The sequence below is a fragment of the Salvelinus alpinus genome, chromosome 2 (assembly GCF_045679555.1).
Source record: "Salvelinus alpinus chromosome 2, SLU_Salpinus.1, whole genome shotgun sequence".
Lineage (NCBI taxonomy): Eukaryota > Metazoa > Chordata > Actinopteri > Salmoniformes > Salmonidae > Salvelinus > Salvelinus alpinus.
This window is the reverse complement of record NC_092087.1, coordinates 71,030,005-71,055,063: the sequence shown is the minus strand read 5'-3', so window position 1 is coordinate 71,055,063 and position 25,059 is coordinate 71,030,005. Positions and strand designations below refer to the sequence as shown.

The 25,059-nt window shown below is 43.7% G+C and overlaps 2 protein-coding genes across 2 annotated transcripts; both read left to right on the top strand.

Moving 5' to 3' along the window:
• The first annotated feature begins 125 nt into the window (after positions 1 to 125).
• LOC139567622 (keratin, type I cytoskeletal 13-like) lies at positions 126 to 3,848 on the top strand. Its single transcript, XM_071388991.1, has 7 exons — positions 126 to 736; positions 1,260 to 1,342; positions 1,660 to 1,816; positions 2,054 to 2,215; positions 2,355 to 2,480; positions 2,805 to 3,025; positions 3,215 to 3,848. Exons 1-7 carry the CDS (start codon positions 185 to 187, stop codon positions 3,420 to 3,422), a joined length of 1,509 nt encoding a protein of 502 aa, XP_071245092.1. The 5' UTR covers positions 126 to 184; the 3' UTR covers positions 3,423 to 3,848.
• Positions 3,849 to 15,549: 11,701 nt separating this feature from the next.
• Positions 15,550 to 23,800, top strand: LOC139541257 (keratin, type I cytoskeletal 13-like). Its single transcript, XM_071345700.1, has 8 exons — positions 15,550 to 15,615; positions 16,195 to 16,325; positions 16,496 to 16,603; positions 16,731 to 16,908; positions 21,905 to 22,066; positions 22,206 to 22,331; positions 22,652 to 22,872; positions 23,168 to 23,800. Exons 1-8 carry the CDS (start codon positions 15,550 to 15,552, stop codon positions 23,364 to 23,366), a joined length of 1,191 nt encoding a protein of 396 aa, XP_071201801.1. The 3' UTR covers positions 23,367 to 23,800.
• The last annotated feature ends 1,259 nt before the right edge of the window (positions 23,801 to 25,059 follow it).

Sequence of the window (25,059 nt, the reverse complement as noted above, 5' to 3'; positions counted from 1 at the left end):
CTACATGTGGTAAATCCTCCCTGTACTCCTCCCTTCTCTATTCCACCCTTCTTCATCTCCCACCCATGTCCTCCTCCCACCGTCCCTCCTTCTGCCCTGAGCAGCATAAAAAGGGAACAGTGGCTGGGCCGTGCACCACATTCTCTCTCCTCATCCCAGGCAGGCAGACTCCCTCTCAGCAGCCATGTCCTTCTCCAGATCTAGCATGTCCTACAGCAGCAGCGGCGGTGGAGGCGGAGGTGGCACCATGTCCATGAGGTCTGGAGGTGGAGGTGGAATGGGTATGGGTATGGGCTCCTCCCGCTTCTCCTCGATGGGTGGTGGTGGCGGTGGAGGAGGCCGCGTCACTGCCATGAGGGCCGGCAGTGTGTATGGAGGTGCAGGAGGCTCTGGGGTGCGCATCTCTAGCTCCTCGTTCGGTTCCGGCGGCGGAGGTGGTGGTGGCGGTTATGGTTTCGGCCTGGGAGGGGGTGGCGGCGGCGGTAGCGGCTTTGGTTTCGGCATGGGAGGGGGTGGTGGTGGCGGTGGAGCCGACATTAATGTGTCGGTCAATGAGAAGGCCACAATGCAGAACCTGAACGACCGCCTGTCCACCTACTTGGAGAAGGTGCGCATGCTAGAGGCGGCCAACGCCGAGCTGGAGCTGAAGATCCGTCAGTTCATGGAGAGCAAGACGTCCCCCAGCGCTCGCGACTACTCTGGCTTCTACGCTATTATCGCCGACCTGCAGGATAAGGTACGTGACGTGTTTCCTAGATGGCAAGAGCACTCAATAACGACATCACAGCATGTCAAAACATGAGCTTGTCTGCATTGTGACAATGTTATGCTTTATTAGAGAGTATAGGTACGGTGAACACATGTCAGTTACTGAGAGTGATATATGACTATTGGAAAATGCAAAATTATATACATTTGTTATAATTGATTAAACCAAGATATTGCACTGAAGATAAATGACAAGACAGTATGCATATTTGCATACTGCAGATAAGCAGATAATTGAAGCCAGTCCTTCCTCTCTCTTAAGAGCCCCTAGGCGATTGCAAAAGGTGCAATTAGTTTCTTTGTGTCATGCTTTACAATGTTCACAAAGATAACAGGTTCCCTGTAATGCTTCTATTAGCTATAATTTACAGTGCAGCTGAAACTCAGAACTGAGTGATCACAGTGTGATTTAACAGTTTGTGTGTACTGTATTAGTGTGGAATTCCACGCATGCCCCATCCTGAAATGTTTTGAAATCCTCCACCTCTCAGATCCAGGCTGCCACCTGCTTGAACGGAAGTATCTATCTCAGCATCGACAACTCAAAGCTCGCTGCAGACGACTTCAGAAACAAGTAAGTACACCCAACACCATCCACAGATACAGTACACTGCTGGTGCATTACATTAACCACATGGAATAACCCCAAATCTGTAAAAACCCTCATACTGTTTTTATTACATTTTGTGTTGAATCTACAAAAATAGAAACCAAATGACATTACCCTTCACCTCTACCATAACCACACCCTCCCAACAGACATATCAGAAGCCTGGTGTTACTTTCTGATATTTAAACTTAATGGAATACTAGAATCTATAACCCCCCTGCTATTCTCACAGAGGAACACATTCAGGCAGTTCTTTGACCTAAGCTCTCTCTATCTCTCAGGTATGAGAACGAGCTGGCCATGCGTCAGTCAGTGGAGGCGGACATCGCCGGGCTGAAGAGGATGCTGGACGAGATGACCATGGCCAGATCTGACCTGGAGATGCAGATCGAGGGGCTGAAGGAGGAGCTCATCTATCTCAAGAAGAACCATGAGGAGGTGGGTGTGGGCTGATGGAACATATCCATACAGTCCCTTAATGTATTACATCTATTGACCATGTCAACCTGCTATGGGTCTTCACTAGAACACCATTACTGGCTTTCAAGCACATCTGTATCAAGCAATGGTGTTCAAATGTATAATGAAGACAGAGGGAAGGTCAAGTTGTTACCATCAGGCAGAGGTTAGTCACTTCTTAATCCTTTAAACTTACCCCTATGTTTTTCTCCACAGGAGCTGCTTGCCATGAGGACGCAGATGACTGGACAAATCAACGTGGAAGTGGACGCAGCACCACAGGAGGACCTGACCAGAGTAATGGCTGAGATTCGTGAGCAGTATGAGGCCGTTAGTGCCAAGAACCAGCGTGACCTGGAGTCCTGGTTCCAGACCAAGGTAGAACCTCTAGAACCCCTAAACTATGTTCATGGTGTAGATGTTCCTTTACTTCTAGTTGGTAACATTGTGACATTCTATCATGAGCTGAAATGTTGGTTTGTTTCTGTGACGATTGACCACATATTGTGTTTTACAGACAGAGACGTTGAACAAGGAGGTGGCGTCCAGCACAGAGGTTCTCCAGACCTCCAAGTCAGAGATCTCGGAGATCCGTCGCACACTGCAGGGCCTGGAAATTGAACTGCAGTCACAGCTCAGCATGGTGAGCTGTAATTACAAACATCTGACCAAGAACCACAGTTTAGGGCACATTACTTACACAACTTTCTGCAACTTTTATCAATAATCAACATTTGACTCTTTCATTATTCTCTACCATCCCTCAAGTATCTCACTTTCACCTGGACTCTAACACTATCCCTCAAGTTGTTGTAGCCAGGCACCTCTACATTACTATAGCTAACATCTACCTGCCTTCACATTCAATCACTAGAGCTAACTTTTCATTATGACAGTAAACATTCCAAATTCCAAACATACTCCCACAGTTTTTTGACCCATCATCTCTGTCTCTCCCGGCCAATAGAAAGGCTCCCTGGAGAACACGCTGGCGGAGACGGAGGGTCGTTACTCCATGCAGCTGGGACGCCTCCAGAACCAAGTGACCAGTCTGGAAGAGCAGCTAATGTCTCTCCGCAGCGACATGGAACGCCAGGGCCAGGAGTACAAGATGCTGCTGGACATCAAGACACGCCTGGAGATGGAGATCGCTGAGTACAGGAGGCTGCTGGACGGGGAGGCTAGCGGGTAAGGCAGGAAGCGATTGGATGTCTCCCTCAACATTTGATTTTAAAAACAATGTTCATTTGAAGTTGACCTTCGTTTGAGCCATGGTTACTTTTGACATGAATCTACAGCTATGTGACCTTTAATAGATATTATGATCATACATCATAGATGCTAACTATGCTAACCATTGGTTTCCCTTCTTAACAGCCTTGTTCACAGCTCCTTGAAATCTGGACACAGCTCCTCCAGCTCCCATATCAGCTCTTCTAGCTCCGGCGTCAGCTCCGGCATCAGCTCCGGCCTCAGCTCCGGCCCCAGCTCATCCACCTCCACCACACGCAAGGTGGTGATCGTCACAGAGGAAATGGTGGATGGCAAGGTTGTCTCCTCAAGTGAAACCAAACACACCTCTTAAGGTCCCACACACACAGCGAGCACTGCAGCAAGCAATGGGTTAACCACAAAGAAATATAATTACTAGAATGGTTATAGGAAATGTGAGGCCAGAACGTGAAATACTGCGGTTCTCCAATGATTTATTCATACAACCTAAAATAGAACGTTACAACTTATAAAAAGTATTTGTCAGATAAAAAATCCCTATCCTCGTTATCAGTGTATCAGACACCCATCATGGAACATTGACTTGAATGATTTTTTTTTCTGGTAATTCTATTTCTATGGTTAATGTTTCTATTTCCATTTACGTAAATGTAAATGTAATGGTTAACACCTCCAGAACAACCTCCAGAACAACATATTCTACTACATCTGGATGGGACACCAACAACAGACCCCATTGTGAATACAATAAAGATGCTCTGACTTGCTGAAACCATCATTCTGTTTTCTGTGTCTTTTAACTTGATGTATCTGATCTGGCATGCTCCTGTACATCTGACTATCATATAGGTTGTCATCTTTTGCACATGAGGCCAATTCTATGGTCTTGAGAAAGTATATGTGTCAGTATGATCTTGAATATATTTATGACATTTCACTCGTACTGAGTTTAATACTTGCCAATATTTTTTGAAATGCTGATAGTAGAAATTTGAATGCAAGTTGTCAGCAAATTTACATCATTCTATCTCTATTAATCAAACTCTCAGTTTTTCAAGCATTAGATCCAGAGTTATATACTGTATGGAGAGTGTTTGTGTAGTCAACTCTAGTGCTGGACACCATGTTTCGGTGGAAAGATGTCAAATTGAATTCAAGTCATATGAAATGAGAGCACAACATGTATCTGCTATGACATCCATACTCACAGATTCATATAGTCAGTCTATTATAAAGCATTAATATCTCTGAAACAAGTGAAACCACACAGTGGAGTTTATAGGGTTAGTGTTGTCAGATATGACTGTGGGAGACATGAGAAACTCATACAACTCTTGAAAAGTAGAGTGCTCTACTCACAGTGGTGCACAGCCATAAATCAAGAGGCAGACCACATGTAAGGGAAAGGGAAAAGGGGATACCTAGTCAGTTGCACAACTGAATGCATTCAACTGAAATGTGTCTTCTGCCTTCATCCAATATAGTAATTCATGCATTCGGATTGATTGCTTTCATCTAAACGGATTTCTTTGCCCTGGCTCCTTCTATGTGTGAACATGTCAATACGGACTGACAGACTGACTGCACATTTCTGATTTAGCATTGCTTATAAAAGCCATAATATCACTTGATTGTGTTCTAGAGAATATTGCTATAGAATGTCTTCTTCATTACATATTTGTTCAGGCAACGGGGGTCTGTTTGTTTCTACATTGTATGTCTGGAAGAACCAGTTACGTAATGCCAATGGACAGGGGTTGAGTTACAGGTGAATCTGGGTGACAGCGGACTCTATGTTGCACTGCTGTACTCTGCTCCGTGTGACAGCCACAAACAACCAGATAATAAGTTATGAATTATAAAAGGTTGAGGCTAAAAGGAAGCGGTATACCTTAGTTTACACACAAACAAGCTATTGCATGCTCTATTTATATAAAGAAACAAACTAAAATCAACCTAAAACTGAACACTTTATGCCACTAGCTGAATGTCAGTGGAAAGTACATTCTAGTAGGGGGAATAATAATAAAAGTATTCCTTTACTTTGAAAAATCTTGTTCATCTGCTTTCAGTTAGAGTTTATATTGTTTTTAAGATTAAGATTAAGATTAAGAACTTTAATGGTCAATTTCACACAAGGTCCAAACCGAAATGACTTCCTCTTTTTACCCGACCCACACACACATACAGATTTTTTGGAGAGGTGTGGGGTGCTGCCACACTGGATGTCCGGGGAGCTTTTGTTGTGGGGGGTTAAGTGCCTTGCTCAAGGGCACAACAGCAGGCAATGACGTCTAAGATTTGATACCAGTATCCCTCCGGTTGCCAGCTCACTTCCCGACTGATTTTTCCCGTCGGACCCGGGATTCAATCTTGCAACCCGGTTGCTGGCTCCCCTCTCTAACTGCTAGCCTACCTGCCACCCTTTATGGGTGATTGCACAGTAGGCACAAGCTGCAATCCAAACTTAGAACTGGGTGTACACCATTGCTTTATTTAACCCTTATTCTACCAGGTGAATTGACTGAGAAGAGAACTCACTCTTATTTATAGCAACAACCTGGGAATAGCTGCAGGGGAGAGGTGAGGGGGTGAAAAAGTTGCTTAGAAAGCTTGGGATGATTAGATGGTCATCACGGTTGGAGGGCCAGATTTGGGAATTTAGCTAGGACATAATCATGGCCCACTAGATTGTGCGGTCTGTCATCTTTTTGGAGGGGAGAGGACAGGCAGAGGTCACTTTACATAGTTCATGCTTCATATATTTTCTCCTGAGGGGGTTCTGCATGTTCATTCCTGTCAAACATGTACATTCTTTGCTTGTGTCTGATCAACAGAGTAGCAGCAGCGTATATGATGATTGTTTGTGTGAGTGTGTGTGCATGTGTGTAGAGTCAGCATGAATGTGTGTGTGTGTTCTGTGTGTGTGAGAAAATTAAGTGTGTGTGTGTCAAATCAAATTTCAAATGTTATTTGTCACACACACTTGGTTAGCATATGTTCCTGCGAGTGTAGCGAAATGCTTGTTCTTCTAGTTCCGACAGTGCAGTAATATCTAACAAGTAATCTAACAAATTATGTGTGTGTGTGTGTGTGTGTGTGTGTGTGTGTGTGTGTGTGTGTGTGTGTGTGTGTGTGTGTGTGTGTGTGTGTGTGTGTGTGTGTGTGTGTGTGTGTGTGTGAGTATCAATGTGAGTGTGTAGAGTCCTGTGAGTGTGCATGAAGTAAGTGCAAAAATAAAGAAATCCATAAAAAGGGTCAGTACAGATAGACCGTGTAGTGATTTGGTTAGCTATTTAGTAATATCTCGCCAACAGATTTTCGTGGACAGATGAAACGACGAGAATCTGTCAAGGCTCACGTAGAATAATGTGATTACGAGCGGCAGTAGATCCTGGTTTTCCGTTTTCGTCATTGATTATTTGGATGGATCAGAATTGGGGCGAAGGCGGTGCGTAAACTGGTACAGTGATTTTTAAGCCTGTGTGCGGATGATAAGCGGTTTCCACTAGATTCCACAGCCACAAAGTCATGATAAATACTGGTGAAATTTGTTAAAGGGAGGACTTTAGATGAGCTATTTAGCCGGCTGGTTACAGAAGCTGTTCAGGAGCCCGTTGGTGTCACGTACTGGTACCACTTGCCGTGAGAACAGTTTATGGCTTGGGTGGCTGGAGTCTTTTTCCGGGCCTTCCTTTCACGCCGCCTGATATAGAAGTCATGGATGGTAGAGAGCTTGGCCCAGGGATGTACTGGGCTGTCCACCCCACCCTCTGAGGCACCATGAAATCGAGGGTGGTGCAGTTGCCATACCAAGCAGTGATGCAGCCAGTCATGACGCTCTTAATGGTGCAGCTGTATAACTTTTTGAGGATTTGAGGGCCCATGCCAAATCTTTTCAACCTCGTGAGGAGGAAGACGCGCTGTCACGCCTTCTTCACGACTGTGTGTGTGGGCTATTTTAAGTCCTTAGTGATTTGGACACCGAGGAACTTGAAGCTCTCGACCCACTCCACTCACTCCCCGTCGATGTGGATGGGGGAGTGCTCACCCCCCCCTCTTTTTTTAATTTTATAATATGTTTATTATTTTCCAATAAAAATAAAGTAAAAAAGACAGCAATACAAACAATGACATTCATTGTACTGTTGAATGGGATGGCCAGTTTAGAGGACAAAACAAAAGTTAACTCACACATACACAAAATAAAACAAAATCCTATTAGGTGGTACATGTATAAGAAGACGGCATATAGTCATTACAAGCAGTGTAGTTCAGCCAAAAATAAATATTGAGTGGAGTACAGCACAGAGTAGCAGCAGATCGTCAGCCCAGTTATGAAGCGGGACTAGACCATTTATCCAGTATCGGCTGCCATATTTTGTAAAACAATGGACTTCTATTGGAGGTGTTGTATCGAATCTTTTCCATATGGATTACATTCCCTAAATCCCGTAACCACATTTCAAAGGTAGGTACAGTCTCCAATTTCCACAATTGCAATATGAGCCTTTTGGCTAATAGAGTACAAAGAGAGACAGCTTTCCCCTCCTGGTTATTCCCATCAACTGTACCAAACAGAGCGATCAATGGGTCTGGGGCTAGAACTCTATCAAAGGCCTTAGATAAGTAATCAAAAATGAGAGCCCAGTAAGCATGTAATTTAGGGCATGTCCAGAATAAGTGGGTCAACGTCCCCTCCTCCTGCTTGCACCTCTCACACAGTGGTGAGGTGTCCGGGAATATTTTATGCAGTTTTACTTTTGAGTAGTGTAACCTGTGTATCACCTTAAACTGTACAAGGTTGTGTCTGGCATTCACTGAACTGTGGTTTATATTCCTGAGAGCTTCTATCCAGTCCTCATTTGAGATTTCTGAACCAAGTTCTTGTTCCCAAGCCCTTTTAATGGTGTCTGTGGATACCTCTATGTGGGCCTGTAGCACATCATACAGTCTAGAGACCGACCCTTTTGAATGGGGTTTGACAAGGATCAAGCTATCTAATGTAGGACTATTTGGCTTCATGCCATACTGTGGGATATGTGTCCTTAAGAAATTCCTGATTTGGAGGTATCTGAAAAAATGTGTTGTTGGCATGTTGAACTTTGCCTGTAATTGTTGAAATGAAGCTAACTGACCATCTATGTATAAATTACCAATTGTTGTGAGCCCCTTCTCCCTCCACTGTGAAAACACCACATCATCCAATGCAGGGTGGAAAGCATGATTCAGGCTAATCGGGCTGTCTATGTAAACAGTGGGTATGTTAAGAAAATCCCTAATCTGTTTCCAGATCCTAAGCGTATGACAAATGACTGGATTGGAGTCATAAGTGGCTTTTTTCACATATGATGGGCTATTAACAAGTGCAGGGAGTGAGGAACGTTGACAGGAGGCCTGCTCGATCAAAAGCCATGAAGGCATATCCTTCTGTCTCATCGCAGGTAAACTTTCCCTCCAGAAAGACACAATGTTCAGATTAGCAGCCCAATAATACAGTTTGAAGTGAGGAAGGCCAAAGCCCCCCTCTATCTTGTACTTGCATAAATGCTTCTTTGAAATTCTGGCTGCCTTGTTATCCCATAAAAATGGAGTTACTATTGAATCCAGTTTCTTAAAATAGCTTTGTGGTATGAAATTGGGTAGACATTGGAAGAGGTAAAGAAACCTGGGTAGGACAACCATTTTAATAGCGTTTATACGACCAACCAAGGAAATAGGCAGAGTTTTCCAGAAATCTATATTTTGTTTAAGCTGATATATTTTCATGTCCCAATTCACTTTCAATAGCTGGTCAAGGTCTCTTGTCACTACAATGCCAAGGCTTGTGAACTTGTCCCTCACTGTTCTAAACGGGGTAGATTGCAGAAATTGCATATCCACAGGCCGTGATATTGGCATCAACTCACTTTTTTGCCAGTTTATCTTGTAGCCAGAGAAGGAGCCGAATGTGTTTATCAAGTTAAGTAATGGTGGAATAGAAGTTTTAGGCTTGGACAAAAACAAAAGAACATCGTCTGCATATAGGGAAATTTTGTGCTGTGTGTCTTTTATTTTAACAGAAGCTATATCGGCACATGCCCGAATGCGAGTAGCAAGGGGTTCCATGGCTATAGCGAAGAGAGCAGGCGAAATAGGGCACCCCTGTCGGCACCCCTTGAACAGGCGGAATGACTGCGACATTTCCTGATTGGTTACCACGGACGCCATTGGGTGTGCATAAATAATTCTTATCCAATTAATAAATTCCTTTCCAAATCCGAAATGCTCCAGAACCGACATCATATACTTCCACTCAATCTGATCAAACGCCTTCTCTGCATCAAGAGCTATTACCACTGCCTCAACTTTATGATCATGATACATTACGTTGAAAAGGCGTCTCAAATTGTAGTATATATGTCGGCCCGGGATAAAACCTGTCTGGTCAGGGTGTATGATGTCGGAAATATATTTTTTCAATCGGTTTGCCAATATCTTTGTCAACACCTTGTTTTCTATGGGGAGTAACGACACGGGGCGATACGACGACATCTCCATGGAATCTCTATCTTTTTTCAAGATCAGGGCTATTGTAGCCTCATACAGTGTTTGCGGGAGTTTGGTATTTTCTTTGGATTGTTGAAACATTCGCAGCATAAGTGGAGATAGACTAGCGCAGTACTTCTTATAGAATTCTATTACATATCCATCGGGCCCAGGGGCCTTGCTGTTTGGAAATTGTGCTATCGCTGTGTTAATTTCATCTAAGGTTATCCCTGCATCGAGTGCGGCAGCTGCCCCCCTGTCTAGTTTAGGAAGTTCACATTCAGCGAGAAAGCGTTCCATAGTTTGTGGATCAGTAGCATCGCATTTTGATTGGTATAGCTCTGAGTAAAACTGTGCAAAGCATTTATTAATGTCCTGCGGATCTGTTACTATTTTACCCTTCTTGTCTTTTATTTTGTGAATAGCTCTAGATGCTTGTACATGCCTTAGCTGTCTTGCTAATAATTTATGTGGTTTGTCCCCCAGTTCAAAATAACTTTGTTGCGTTCTAGCAAGTAAAGAGCCCACCCGTTTCGAAAGGATGGTATTGTATTCATACTTTAACTTTGTGATCTTCTCAAGGACTGTATACGAGGAATTTGTCCTAAAAACGTTCTCCTGTTCCCCTAACTCTCTTTCAATTTCTCTCAGCCTAGTATTGGCACGTTTCTTCCTCTCTGATGTATAAGAAATAATGTAACCTCTAATCACAGCCTTTAGAGATTCCCAAAGGGTGGAGTCGTCAACATCCCCCGTGTCGTTAGTACTGAGGAAAAATGCAATCTGCTCCTTCAAATACTGACAAAAAGCCTCATCTTTCAACAGGTATGCGTCTAAGCGCCACGGTCGCCGACCTGTCGACATATTGTCGAGTTTCAGCACCATGGACAGAGGAGAGTGGTCCGTAATTAGAATGGGGTGATAGGTAACCGACTCAGCTGCTGAAATTAGTTTGGAGTCCAACAAAAAATAGTCAATTCTGGAATATGATTTATGAACTGATGAAAAGAAAGAATAATCCCTGTCTGTTGGGTGCGTCAGTCTCCAAATATCGACAATGTTAAGGTTTGTCATCAATGTATTTAGACAGACACTGGCATTTGATTGTTGAAGTGACCTTGATAGCTGTTTATCTAAAAGAGGATCTAACGTACAGTTAAAGTCACCTCCAACAATAACACTTGTATCCGAGATATTTGGTATGGCCTTAAATACCCTTTGAAAAAATAATGGATCATCGAAGTTGGGTCCATATAAATTGACCAAGGTTATTGGTTTTGAATTCAGTGTACCAGCCACAATAATATACCGACCATTAGGATCTGAAATCGAGGTTGAGTAAACAAAAGGAATGTTTTTCCTTATCAGGATTGCTACCCCTCTCGCTTTTGCATCAAAGTTAGACTGGTATATCTGACCGATCCAGCCGACTCGTAGCTTGGCCTGCGCGGAGCGTTTAATATGAGTTTCTTGAAGAAGCACTATGTCAGCACCCAGTGATTTAAGATGAGAAAAAACCTTAGCTCGTTTCACGACATGCCCTAATCCATTACAGTTCCAGCTGACTATCTTTATTCCACCTGGTCTACTCTGTGCTCGGTCACTATGTGGCATTTCTTATTTTAAAGCAAATTGCTGCTGTCATACAAAACCCAGAAGAAAAACGTCCCGCCGTGCGGGAGCTTGTCATGCCACCTGTATTAATAAACGTGAACATAAAACACAGACCCCATCCCCCCTCCCGTCCCTTTACTGAGTGACTTCCCCAAACGAAGCACTCCTTGGCTAACACACAAACCTTAGGGTGTCTAGACATAAAGCTTGAACTAACTCGTCGTCTATAGATGCTCCGCATATAAACTAATATTAAATAACACTTAACTTAACTCTCACGTTAGGGGGTGAGTGGCGCTAAAACATGACATGCCAAACAATGCTATATTAGTCACAACATCTCACCTATCATATAAGTCCCAATTTCTGATCTTCTGATCGAAAAGACATAGGCCGGAAATTCAATTCACACACATTCCTGGCCTGTATTTGGCCATTTAGCCTGCTGGCACAGCCGTTCTGTATCCTCAGCCGGGGAGCTTGCTTGTCAAGAACAGATCGGCCTCTTTTGCGTTGTCAAACGTACGTGTTGATCCCTCGACTGTCACCTTAAACCGGGCTGGGAAGAGGAATCCATATCGGATGTTGGCCGCCCTGCATTTGTTGCGTACCTCATCATACTCTTTCCGTTGGTTCCTCACCTCCAAGGTAATATCTGGGTAGAAAGACACCCTGGCTCCGTTGTAGTTAAGGGGGAACTTTTGACTAGCCAGCTTGAGGATGAGATCCCTGGTGTGGGGATAGTGCAGCCTTACAATGAATGGCCTTGGTGGCCCGCCCTTGGCCGGCTTCGTTGCCTGTGCTCTGTGTGCGCGGTCGATCAGGATGGCCGTTTTGAAGTGTTCACTCCCCAGCAATGCCGGTATCAGCTCCGAGACAAATTCAGTGGGTTTCCCTTTCTCAGTGTCCTCCTGGATCCCACATATTCGGATGTTCTGGCGTCTTGAATGCGACTCGAGCATTTCCAGTCGGGCCTTCAGGGTTTTGTTGTCATTTTTGAACGTTGCGCACTGTTTCTCTATGTCCTGTAGCCTGGCCTCGTGATCGATTGTCGTCTGCTCAACCTCGTGCACCCTTCCCTTAGTTGCCTTCACAGTTTCGGCCAAAGTCCCAATACTCTTTGAGATATCAGCCAACCTTGTGTCCACCTTCTTGCTTAGTGCGTTTATGGCAGCCAGTATGTCACTTTGAGTAGGATCTGTGGGGAACTCTTGGAAGCTAGCCTCTTCAGCTAGCTCCTCGTGGGTCGGCGACGTTGAAATTGGTTCGTTGTCTATCTCATTCCAATTATCTTGTTTAGCGCCCCCTTTTTTGTTGCCTTTTCCCTTTGTCATATTTGTTTGAAGTTATAGGTTGTGAGAGGTTAAGATAAATATTAATTTGTTTCAAAATTGAGCGGAGCTCTAGCAATGCACGTCTACTCCATAGCACGCTCTCTAGCGCCCCCCCACCCCCCCCTCTTTAATGTTGTCCACGATCAGCTCCTTGGTCTAACTGATGTTGAGGGAGAGGTTGTTGTCCTGGCACCACACTGTCAGATCACTGACCTCCTCCCTGTAAGCGGTCTCATAGTGACCGGTGATCAGGCCTGCCACCGTCGTGTCGTCAGCAAACTTGATGGTGTCGGAGTAGTGCGTGGCCAGGCAGTCGTGGGTGAACAGGGAGATCAAGAAGGGACTAAGCACACACCCTTTTGGGGCCGCCATGTTGATGGTCAGTGTGGCGGAGGTTATGTTGCCTACCCTCACCACCTTTTTAGGATCTAGTTGCAGAGGGAGGTGTCAATGAACAGCATTCTCACATAGGTATTCCTCTTCTCTTGGTGGGTGAGAGCAGTGTGGAGTGCAATTGAGTATGCGTCGATCTGTTGGGGCAGGATGCAAATTGGAGTTGGTCTAGGGTGTCTGGAATGATGGAGTTGATGTGTGCCATAACCAGCCTTTCAAAACAGTTCATGATTACAGATGTGAGTCCTACAGGGCGGTAGTCATTGTGGCAGGTAGTCTTAGAGTTCTTGGGAACAGGAATGATGGGGGCAGCTTGAGACGTGGGGATTAGAGACTGAGATAAGGAGAGGTTGTAAATGGCTGTTCTGCGCAAGCACTGAGAACGTGCCCTGGAATACTGAGTGTTTACCTGATTAGCGAGATCACCCAGGGCTCTGAATCGGCGGGTGCGCTCATGCACGGCTCGGTGTTGTTTTTGTTGAAGCGTGCATTAAATGCATTGAGTTCTTCTAGTAGAGAGACATCATTGGGAAGATCATGGCTGGGCCTTCCTTTGTAATCCGTAATGGACTATAGCCCCTGCCACATGCAGCGGGTGTCGAAGTCTGTGTAATAGGATTCCAGCTTGTTTCTATATTGTCCTTATGCTTGTTTGATGGCTGTCTGGAAATCGTAGCAGGACTTCTTGTACTTGTTTGTGTCCTCAGCCATAGCCCTGGGGTTGGCTGCGAAAACCCTGTGTGCGCTAAGCCCGTCCTTTAGCTTAGCGCCAAACTCTGTGTTAAATCAGGGCTTTTGATTGGGGAAGTAGCGTCGCTGATGTATTTCCTAATAAAGCCGTTGACTGAGGTGGTTAGCTTGTCGATGATATCGGCTGAGTAACGTAATTATATTCCAGTCAACGCTAGCAAAGCAGTCTTGTAGCTTAGTCTCTGATTCGGGGTACCATTTCTCTATGGAGCGGGTACTTCCTGTTTGACCTTGTAGACAGGAAGTAGGAGTATAGAGTCATGATCTGATTTGCCGACGTGGGGACGAGGAAGGGCCTTGTATGCTTGCTTGTGGATAGAGTAATAGTGGTCTAGGACTTTATCCCCCCTACTGGAGAAGGAGACGTGTTGATGGAAAGAACCAACCCAGATACAGGTTTCTGTGATTATATTAATTATCAATACCAATCATTAAAAACAACATACAGACAGAACATTTTATTTTTGAGGTTGCAAAGGCTAATGGTGAAGACAAGGAAGTGTATAAAAGAAAAGGGTTATTATGGACCACATGAACCTCTTCCCCTCCCACCTCCCACAATCCTCGATCCCACGCCAGCACCAAGATGCCCGTTACTGAGAGTTTGTAAAAGTCTGCAGAGTGCAGGTATAGTCATGAGAGTACATTTCACACTGCCATGTCATAGCACATGTCATTCTATATAGTTGAGAGATACACATATGCATGACACAAACCAGGAGAGTTTAGGATATGTTATAGAGATAGAAAAGTTTGACTAATGCGACCTTAAACTTTTGTGACCAGAGGCAAAAACACTCCTCGCATAATTTTACTCCTCTGGGTTTGAGAGTAATGTGGGTACGAAAGAAAGTGGGGAATGGAGGGATAAGAGTGGGATATGGCTGTGCAATTTACTCTAGACTACATTTCATCATAATTATTATCATGAAATAGCATACCCAACAGTAGATGTCATGCTTTAAAGCTTTAAAACAGAAATGCCAGGGTCACATTTCTGGTTCTAGTCCGCCCTTGCTTGCACCATGTACTTTTAATGCAAACTGCAATTCAGCTCATTTGGTTGTGCTATTAGATGAATCACAGTGACAACACATTGAGTTGTACAAATACACAACATTTATGTCATTGTTTTGCCATTTGAACCTTGTGCTAAACGTTTGAAAGTGCAGATATAACACATTTAGGTGACAACTAAACAAAAAATCAGACAATGTTTTTCCATTGTTTTGGATTGTTTAAAGCATAGTGATAACACATTGGGAAATCAACAAACTTTTGTCTGTCTTTTTGAATGGGTGAATATAGGTTATAATCTCATTGATCAACATCTCAACCAAATATCACCCAATTGTCCATGTTCAAATTGTAACGTCTGCTTCCAACTCACACTCTCATTTACGTAGATCCCCGGAACGCAGCTCACTTCCCAGGCCACTTTCCAGCTCACACTCTCAAACACATAGATCCCCTGCACTTTCCCCACATACAGAACATGGGACTCAAATGGCAACATCTGGAGCATGCTCTGGTTATATGGAAATATGCAAACAAGCAATAGCTTGTTCTTGCACGCTGCAGATGTCAAATTCCTTGCCAAGGTGTCAAGGGAAAAGAACAGTACGTTCTATCATTAATCTCATGGGGTACGATGCCTGGAGTAAGATCTCATCCCATGGTGCTATAAAGTTGGAAATGGAAGGAAAACTACTTTTGTTGGACCTGCAGACAACTACAGTGGATGGAAAATGCATAAAGTTGAGTGAAACTTTATAAAATGATACCTGAGTCTATGCATAAAATCACAAACACTATGAAGCAACAATGGACTGTTAGGTTTAAGGAAAAGGACAGGCGGTGATGACTGATTGCATCACCGCCTGGTATGGCAACTGCTCAGCATCTGACCGTAAGGCGCTACAGAGGGTAGTGCGTACAGCCCAGTACATCACTGGGGCCAAGCTTCCTGACATCCAGGACCTACAGTATATACCAGGCAGTGTCAGAGGAAGGCCCCAAAAATGGTCAAAGACTCCAGAAACTGAAGTCATAGACTGTTCTCTCGGCAAGCAACACCGGAGCGCAAAGTCTTGGACCAAAACGCTCCTTAACAGCTTCTACCCCCAATCCATGAGACTGCTGAACAATTAATCAAATGGCAACCCGGACTATTTACATTGACCCCCAACCCCCACTGCCTCCTGCACCTTTGTTTTTATACTGCTGCTACTTGCTGTTTATTATCTATGCATAGTCACTTTACAAATGACCTCGACTAACCTGTGGTGGTGACGGTTAAAGTTTTGGCATGCGAAGGGGTGGCAGCGGCGGTGGCGGTTATGGTTTCGTTATGGGAGGGGGTGGTGGTGGCTTTCAAGCACATGTGTGTTAAGAAATGGTGTTCAAATTCATAATGAAGACAGAGGGCAGGTCAAGTTGTTACCATCAGGCAGTGGTCAGTTACGTCTTAATCCTTTAAACTCACCACTATGTGTTTCTCCACAGGAGCTGCTGACCATGAGGATGCAGATGACTGGACAGATCAACGTGGAAGTGGACGCAGCACCACAGGAGGACCTGACCAGAGTCATGGCTGAGATCCGTGAGCAGTACGAGTCCTTAAGTGCCAAGAACCAGTGTGACCTGTAGTCCTGGTTCCAGACCAAGGTAGAACCTCTAGAACCCCTAAACTATGTTCACTTTGTAGATGTTCTTTTACTTCTAGTTGGTAACATTATCACATTCTATCATGAGCTGAAATGTTGGTTTGTTCCTGTGATGATTGACCACTTTTTGTGTTTTACAGACAGACGTTGAACCAGGAGGTGGCGTCCAGCACAGAGGTTCTCCAGACCTCAAAGTCAGAGATTTCGGAGATCCGTCACACACTGCAGGGCCTGGAGATTGAACTGCAGTCACAGCTCAGCATGGTGAGCCGTAATTATTTACACGGACCACCATTTAGGGGGCATTAGTTACATAACTTTCTACAATTTTCATGGATGCTAACAATGCTAATCATTGTTTTCCCTTCCTCACAGCCTCTTTCTCAGCTCCTTGGAATCCGGCCACAGCTCCGGTCTCAGCTCCTCCAGCTCTGGCCTCAGCTCCTCTAGCTCCGGCCTCAGCTCCGGCCTCAGCTCCTGCAGCGCTGGCCCCAGCTCTTCCACCACCACACGCATGGTGGTTATCGTCACAGAGGAAATGGTGGATGGCAAGGTGCAAGCAATGGGTTAACAACATTGAATTAAATATCGGCTGAGTAACGTAAAATATTCCAGTCAGCGCTAGCAAAGCAGTCTTGTAGCTTAGTCTCCGATTCGGGGTACCATTTCTCTATGGAGCGTGTCACAGGTACTTCCTGTTTGACTGTGTAGACAGGAAGTAGTAGTATAGAGTCATGATCTGATTTGCCGACGTGGGGACGAGGAAGGGCCTTGTATGCTTGCTTGTGGATAGAGTAATAGTGGTCTAGGACTTTATCCCCCCTACTGGAGAAGGAGACGTGTTGATGGAAAGAACCAACCCAGATACAGGTTTCTGTGATTATATTAATTATCAATACCAATCATTAAAAACAACATACAGACAGAACATTTTATTTTTGAGGTTGCAAAGGCTAATGGTGAAGACAAGGAAGTGTATAAAAGAAAAGGGTTATTATGGACCACATGAACCTCTTCCCCTCCCACCTCCCACAATCCTCGATCCCACGCCAGCACCAAGATGGCAGTTTCTGAGAGTTTGTAAAAGTCTGCAGAGTGCAGGAATAGTCATGAGAGTACATTTCACACTGCCATGTCATAGCACATGTCATTCTATATAGTTGAGAGATACACATATGCATGACACAAACCAGGAGAGTTTAGGAGATGTTATAGAGATAGAAATGTTTGACTAATGCGAACTTCAACTTTTGTGACCAGAGCCAAAAACACTCCTCACATAATTTTACTCTACTGGGTTTGAGAGTAATGTGGGTACGAAAGAAAGTGGGGGATGGAGGGATAAGAGTGGGATATGGCTGTGCAATTTACTCTAGACTACATTTTATCATAATTATTATCATGAAATAGCATACCCAACAATAGATGTCATGCTAAACGAAGTAGAATTGCAGGAACTTAGCTTTAAAACAGAAATGCCAGGGCCACATTTCTGGTTCTAGTCCCCCCTTGCTTGCACCATGTACTTTTAATGCAAACTGCAATTCAGCTCATTTGGTTGTGCTATTAGATGAAGCACAGTGACAACACATTGAGTTGTACAAATACACAACATTTATGTCATTGTTTTGCCATTTGAACCATGTGCTAAACGTTTGAAAGTGCAGATATAACACATTTAGGTGACAACTAAACAAAAAATCAGACAATGTTTTTCCATTGTTTTGGATTGTTTAAAGCATAGTGATAACACATTGGGAAATCAACAAACTTTTGTCTGTCTTTTTGAATGGGTGAATATAGGTTATAATCTCATTGATCAACATCTCAACCAAATATCACCCAATTGTCCATGTTCAAATTGTAACGTCTGCTACCAACTCACACCCTCATACACGTAGATCCCCTGAACGCAGCTCACTTCCCAGGCCACTTTCCAGCTCACACTCTCAAACACATAGATCCCCTGCACGCATCTCACTCTCCAGATCCCAATCACCCTAATTCTGATAACCTATTCACACACCTGTATGTCATTATCACACACTATTTAGTTCAGTTCTTTGCACCCAATCGTTGTGAAGTATTGTTTGTTTGTGACACACTTCTATTTGGAGCGCTGGTTTTCGCGTGATTTAATCCTCCTATGTATGATAATATTGCCTGCCTCACTAACGACGCCTTTTCCCTGTACTTTAGCCTATCAGATTTCCTGTTATCTACCTATTTCCTGATCTCTCGGACTACATTACTAGCCTTTTCCCTGCCTGTACTTTTTGGACCCACTGTGTATGACCTGCTGCCTGCCCCTGGAGCCAGCTACCTGCCTCCTCCTATGGTCCTTTACATTAAACACCTGCTGTGCCCTGCGCTTGAAACCAGCTCTCTGTCTCCCTCGTGTTCCTTACAGAAATGACATGGTGAGCCCAGTGAGATGTCACTGCAACTTACGTGTTAATAATATGTCAGCTATGGTGACAATTTACCTACAAAGGTTAAATGTAACTTTTTTGTTACATATTCTAGTTAGACCGTGTTGACTTAAAGGCAATAGCTGTATATAGTGCAACATCTCCACCAATGTCACAATAATCCATTCTAATGCAAATCATTAACATGAGAACATAACTTCTGCAATGCTCATTGGGTTTAACCAAATTCAAATCAACTTTCCCACATACAGAACATGGGACTCAAATGGCAACATCTGGAGCATGCTCTGGTTATATGGAAATATGCAAACAAGCAATAGCTTGTTCTTGCACGCTGCAGATGCCAAATTCCTTGCCAAGGTGTCAAGGGAAAAGAACAGTACGTTCTATCATTAATCACATCTGCGGTGATTTCTCATGGGGTACGATGCCTGGAGGAATGACTCATCCCATGGTGCTATAAAGTTGGAAATGGAAGGAAAACTACTTTTGTTGAACCTGCAGACAACTACAGTGGATGGAAAATGCATAAAGTTGTGTGAAACTTAATATAATGGTACCTGAGTCTATGCATAAAATCACAAACACTATGAAGCAACAATGGACTGTTAAGTTTAAGGAAAAGGACAGGCGGCGATGACTGGTTGCATCACCACCTGGTATGGCAACTGCTCAGCATCTGACCGTAAGGCGCTACAGAGGGTAGTGCGTACAGCCCAGTACATCACTGGGGCCAAGCTATCTGACATCCAGGACCTACAGTATATACCAGGCGGTGTCAGAGGAAGGCCCCAAAAATTGTCAAAGACTCCAGAAACCGAAGTCATAGACTGTTCTCTCGGCAAGCAACACTGGAGCGCAAAGTCTTGGACCAAAAGGCTCCTCTACTTCATCACCATCCCTGATCCGGGAGCATCCTCATCAGTAAAAAAGCTGACTAGCATAGCCTAGCATAGCGCCACAAGTAAATACTAGCATATAAATATCATGAAATCACAAGTCCAATACAGCAAATGAAAGATACACATCTTGTGAATCCAGCCATCATTTCCGATTTTTAAAATGTTTTACAGCGAAAACACAATATGTATTTCTATTAGCTAACCACAATAGCAAAAGACAGCATATATCAACAGCATATTTTCACCATTTTTTTACCGCATAGGTAGCTATCACAAAACCGACCAAATAGAGATATAATTAGTCACTAACCAAGAAACAACTTCATCAGATGACAGTCTTATAACATGTTATACAATAAATCTATGTTTTGTTCAAAAATGTGCATATTTGAGGTATAAATCATAGTTTTACATTGTAGCTACAATCACAAATAGCACCGAAGCAGCAAGAATAATTACAGAGAGCAACGTGAAATACCTAAATACGCATCATAAAACATTTATGAAAAATACATGGTGTACAGCAAATGAAAGATAAACATCTTGTGAATCCAGCCAATATTTCAGATTTTTTAAGTGTTTTACAGTGAAAACACAATATAGCATTATATTAGCTTACCACAATAGCCAAACACACAACCGCATTCATTCACCGCAAAGGTAGCGATCGCAAAAAAACAGCAAAAGATATAAAATGAATCACTAACCTTGACCAACTTCATCAGATGACAGTCCTATAACATCAGGTTATACAATACACTTATGTTTTGTTCGAAAATGTGCATATTTTGAGCTGCAAACCGTGGTTATACATTGTGAATATGTAGCATCGATTCACCAGAATCTCCGGAGAAATTTTGGACAGTCACCTAATCTAATCAAAGAACTCATCATAAACTTTACTAAAAAATACATGTTGGACAGCAAATGAAAGATACACTAGTTCTTAATGCAATCACTGTGTTAGATTTTTTAAAATAACTTTACCATAACAAACAGCTTACGTTATAGCGAGACAGCGCCCGCAAAAAGGAAGGAAAATACGACTAAACATTTTCCACAGAAATACGAAATAACATCATAAATGGTTCTTACTTTTGCTGAGCTTCCATCAGAATCTTGTACAAGGAGTCCTTTGTCCAGAATAAATCGTTGTTTGGTTTTAGAATGTCCTCTTCTCCTGTCGAATTAGCAACCTTAGCTAGCCAAGTGGTGCGAAGATGTCCATCTTCACCTAACGCAGAGAACGGAAAACTCCAAAACTCCCGATAAACGTTGAATAATCTGATAAAACTTTATTGAAAAAACATACTTTATACATACATACATACAATATTATCACATGTATCAAATAAAATCAAAGCCGGAGATATTAGCCGTCTATACCGAACGCTTTTCAGAAGCCAATGCTGATGTCCTTCGAAGACAATGAAATAGTGGTCACAGCCTTCGAAGACAATGAAATAGTGGTCACGTCATTCCAAGAGCTCTTGTTCGACCTCAGATCAAGCTAGACACCCCATTCCACCTCCCACTGCCTGTTGACATCTAGTGGAAGGCGTATGAAGTGCATGTATATCCATAGATTTCAAGCAAATGAATAGGAAGGCCCTGGAACAGAGCCTCGATTTCAGATTTTTAACTTCCTGTTAGGAAGTTTGCTGCAAAATGAGTTCTGTTTTAGAAATTTGAGAGTGTTTTCTATCCAATAGTAATAATAATATGCATATTGTACGATCTAGAATAGAGTACGAGGCAGTTTAATTTGGGCACGATTTTTTACAAAGTGAAAACAGCGCCCCCATATTGACAACAAGTTAACAGCTTCTACCCCCAAGCCATGAGACTGCTGAACAATTAATCAAATGGCAACCCGGACTATTTACATTGACCCCCAACCCCCACTGCCTCCTGCACCTTTGTTTTTATACTGCTGCTACTTGCTGTTTATTATCTCTGCATAGTCACTTTACAAATGACCTCGACTAACCTGTGGTGGTGGCGGTTAAAGTTTTGGCATGGGAAGAGGTGGCAGCAGTGGTGGCGGTTATGGTTTCGTCATGGGAGGGGGTGGTGGTGGCTTTCAAGCACATGTGTGTTAAGCAATGGTGTTCAAATTCATAATGAAGACAGAGGGCAGGTCAAGTTGTTACAATCAGGCAGTGGTCAGTTACGTCTTAATCCTTTAAACTCACCACTATGTGTTTCTCCACAGGAGCTGCTTGCCATGAGGACGCAGATGACTGGACAGATCAATTTGGAAGTGGACGCAGCACCACAGGAGGACCTGACCAGAGTCATGGCTGAGATCCGTGAGCAGTACGAGTCCTTAAGTGCCAAGAACCAGCGTGACCTGGAGGCCTGGTTCCAGACCAAGGTAGAACCTCTAGAACCCCTAAACTATGTTCATGGTGTAGATGTTCCTTTACTTCTAGTTGGTAACATTATCACATTCTATCATGAGCTGAAATGTTGGTTTGTTCTTGTGATGATTGACCACTTATTGTGTTTTACAGACAGAGACGTTGAACAAGGAGGTGGCGTCCAGCACAGAGGTTCTCCAGACCTCAAAGTCAGAGATCTCGGAAATCCGTCGCACACTGCAGGGCCTGGAAATTGAACTGCAGTCACAGCTCAGCATGGTGAGCTGTAATTACAAACATCTGACCAAGGACCACAGTTTAGGGCACATTACTTACACAACTTTCTGCAACTTATCAATAATCAACATTTGACTCTTTCATCATTCTCTAATATCCCTCAAGTATCTCACTTTCACCTGGACTCTAACATTATCCCTCAAGTTGTTGTAGCCAGGCACCACTCCATTACTATATCTGACATCTACCTGCCTTCACACTCAATTACTCAAGCTAACTTTTTCAGTATGACAGTAAACATTCCAAATTCCAAACATACTCCCACAGTTTGACGCATCATCTCTGTCTCTCCCGGCCAATAGAAAGGCTCCCTGGAGAACACGCTGGCGGAGACGGAGGGCCGCTACTCCATGCAGCTGGGACGCCTCCAGAACCAAGTGACCAGTCTGGAAGAGCAGCTAGTGTCCCTCCGCAGCGACATGGAACGCCAGGGCCAGGAGTACAAGATGCTGCTAGACATCAACACACGCCTGGAGATGGAGATCGCTGAGTACAGGAGGCTGCTGGACGGAGAGGCTAGCGGGTAAGGCATGAAGCGATTGGACAGAGGGGGGCCAATGAGACAGACAGGGATGTGGGAGGAGAGTGTTACATCTTTGTGGGATGGGAAGAGGGGTGATAGGGGACCTTGAAACACATGAAAATGAATTTATGTCTCCTTTAACATTTGATTTTAAAAACAATGTTCATTTGAAGTTGACCTTACCATGAGCCATGGTTACTTTTGACATGAATCTACTGCTATGTGACTTTTTATTAGATACTTATTATGATCATAGATGCTAACTATACTAATCATGAGTTTCCCTTCCTCACAGCCTCAGCTCCTTGAAATCTGGCCACGGCTCCTCCAGCTCGCACGTCAGCTCCTCTAGCTCCGGCCTCAGCTCTGGTGTCAGTTCCTCCATCTCCGGCCACAGCTCCTCCACCTCCACCACACGCAAAGTGGTGATCGTCACAGAGGAAATAGTGGATGGCAAAGTTGTCTCCACAAGTCAAACCAAACATACCACTTAAGGTTCCACACACACAGCGAGCACTGCAGCAAGCAATGGGTTAACCCCATAGAAATATAATTACTAGAATGGGTATAGGAAATGAGAGGCCAGCACATGGAATATTACTGCTCCACAGTGCTTTGTTCATGCAACCTAAAATACAACGTTACAACTTATACAAAGTCTTCGTCAGATGAAAAATCCCTATTTTCATTGTCTGTCTTATTTGCTAAGAGCAGCTCTGGTTAACTCTAATTTAAGATGTGAATTCCATCCTCCTATTCTTTCTAGAATGGCTAAAGCCCCTCAGATACCCATCATGGAACATTGACTTGAATGGGGATTTATTTTCTGGTAATTCTATTTCTATAGTTAACACCTCCAGAACAACATATTCTACGACATTTGGATGGGACACCAACAACAGGTCTATGCAAGTAGGTTAGGAGCAAGAGCGTCCTAGGTTTTGTATTGAAATCGATGTAGCCAGAGGAGGATGGAAAACAGCTGTCCTCTGGCTACACCAGGGTGCTACCATAGAGGGTCCTGTAGAGACTTCTGTAGACCTTCATTGTGAAAGTGTGTTTTAGGAAATCAGGTATTTGGTGACGTGAGTATATTTGGTATGGTTTTATCTAAAAAGCATAACTTTTAAATTTGTAAATATTTAGTATTTTTCAGAAATCACTGAGTAGGGTGGTCCTCATATTCCTCCTCTGAAGAGCCTCCACTGTTACACATTATCAGTAGGCATTGGAGTTAGAGGATGGTACAGTTAGTTTTACCAGATATGACTGTGGGAGACTTAGGATAATTGGGAAACTCTTGAAAAGTTGAGTGCTCTACTCACAGTGGTGCACAGCCATAAATCAAGATGCAGACCACATATACACAAAAAACATTTATTTTGAAATGTAACCTTTACTTAACTAGGCAAGTCAGTTAAGAACAAATTCTTATTTACATTGATGGCCTTCTGGGGAATAGTGGGTTAACTGCCTTGTTCAGGGAAGAACGACAGATTTTTAGCTTGTCAGCTCGGGGATTCAATCTAGCAACCTTTACGGTTACTGGCCCAACGCTCTAACCACTAGGCTACCTGCCACCCCTAATTACATGGCCACCTGCTCGTCAAAAACCTAATTCCAATATCATGGGCATTAATATGGAGTTGTGTCACGAATACCACCGAAGGTGGCTCCCCTTCCTGTTCGGGTGGCGCTCGGCGGTCGTCGTCGCCGGTCTACTAGCTGCCACCGATCCCTTTTTCCTTTTTGTTTGTTTTTGTCTAATTGTTTTCACCTGTTCCTTGTTGGGGTTTTGGGATGGGTGTTATTTAAGTTCGTTTAGCCCGCTGGTGTTTGTGCGGGCTTGTTGTTATTTTACGGTAGTGGTGTTTGTGTTCTTTTGGGTTTTCGCTGTCCGGTATTTTGGTAACTATGGTTTTGAGTTTGTTGCGCCTGTGTTTTGGGCGTCACCCATGTTTTGTAACTGGTTACTGTGCGAAAGGACATTAAAGCGTTTTTCCCGTCAAACTTCTGCTCTCTGCGTCTGACTCCACACCCATCACTCTCCAGACGTTACAAGTTGGTCCTCCCTTTGCTACTATAACAGCATCCACTCTTCTTAGAAGGCTTCCCACTAGATGTTGGAACATTGCTGCGGGTACTTGCTTCCATTCAGCCACAAGAGCATTAGTGTGGTCGGGCACT

Coding starts and splice junctions, on each gene's coding strand:
- LOC139541257 (XM_071345700.1), top strand. CDS start 15,550: ATGACTGATTGCATCACCGCCTGGTATGGCAACTGCTCAGCATCTGAC. Junction 16,326..16,495: donor TCCTTAAGTGCCAAGAACCA/GTGTGACCTGTA, acceptor TGTGTTTTACAG/ACAGACGTTGAACCAGGAGG. Junction 22,873..23,167: donor CTGGACGGAGAGGCTAGCGG/GTAAGGCATGAA, acceptor CCTTCCTCACAG/CCTCAGCTCCTTGAAATCTG.
- LOC139567622 (XM_071388991.1), top strand. CDS start 185: ATGTCCTTCTCCAGATCTAGCATGTCCTACAGCAGCAGCGGCGGTGGA. Junction 1,343..1,659: donor GCAGACGACTTCAGAAACAA/GTAAGTACACCC, acceptor TCTATCTCTCAG/GTATGAGAACGAGCTGGCCA. Junction 1,817..2,053: donor TCAAGAAGAACCATGAGGAG/GTGGGTGTGGGC, acceptor TTTTCTCCACAG/GAGCTGCTTGCCATGAGGAC.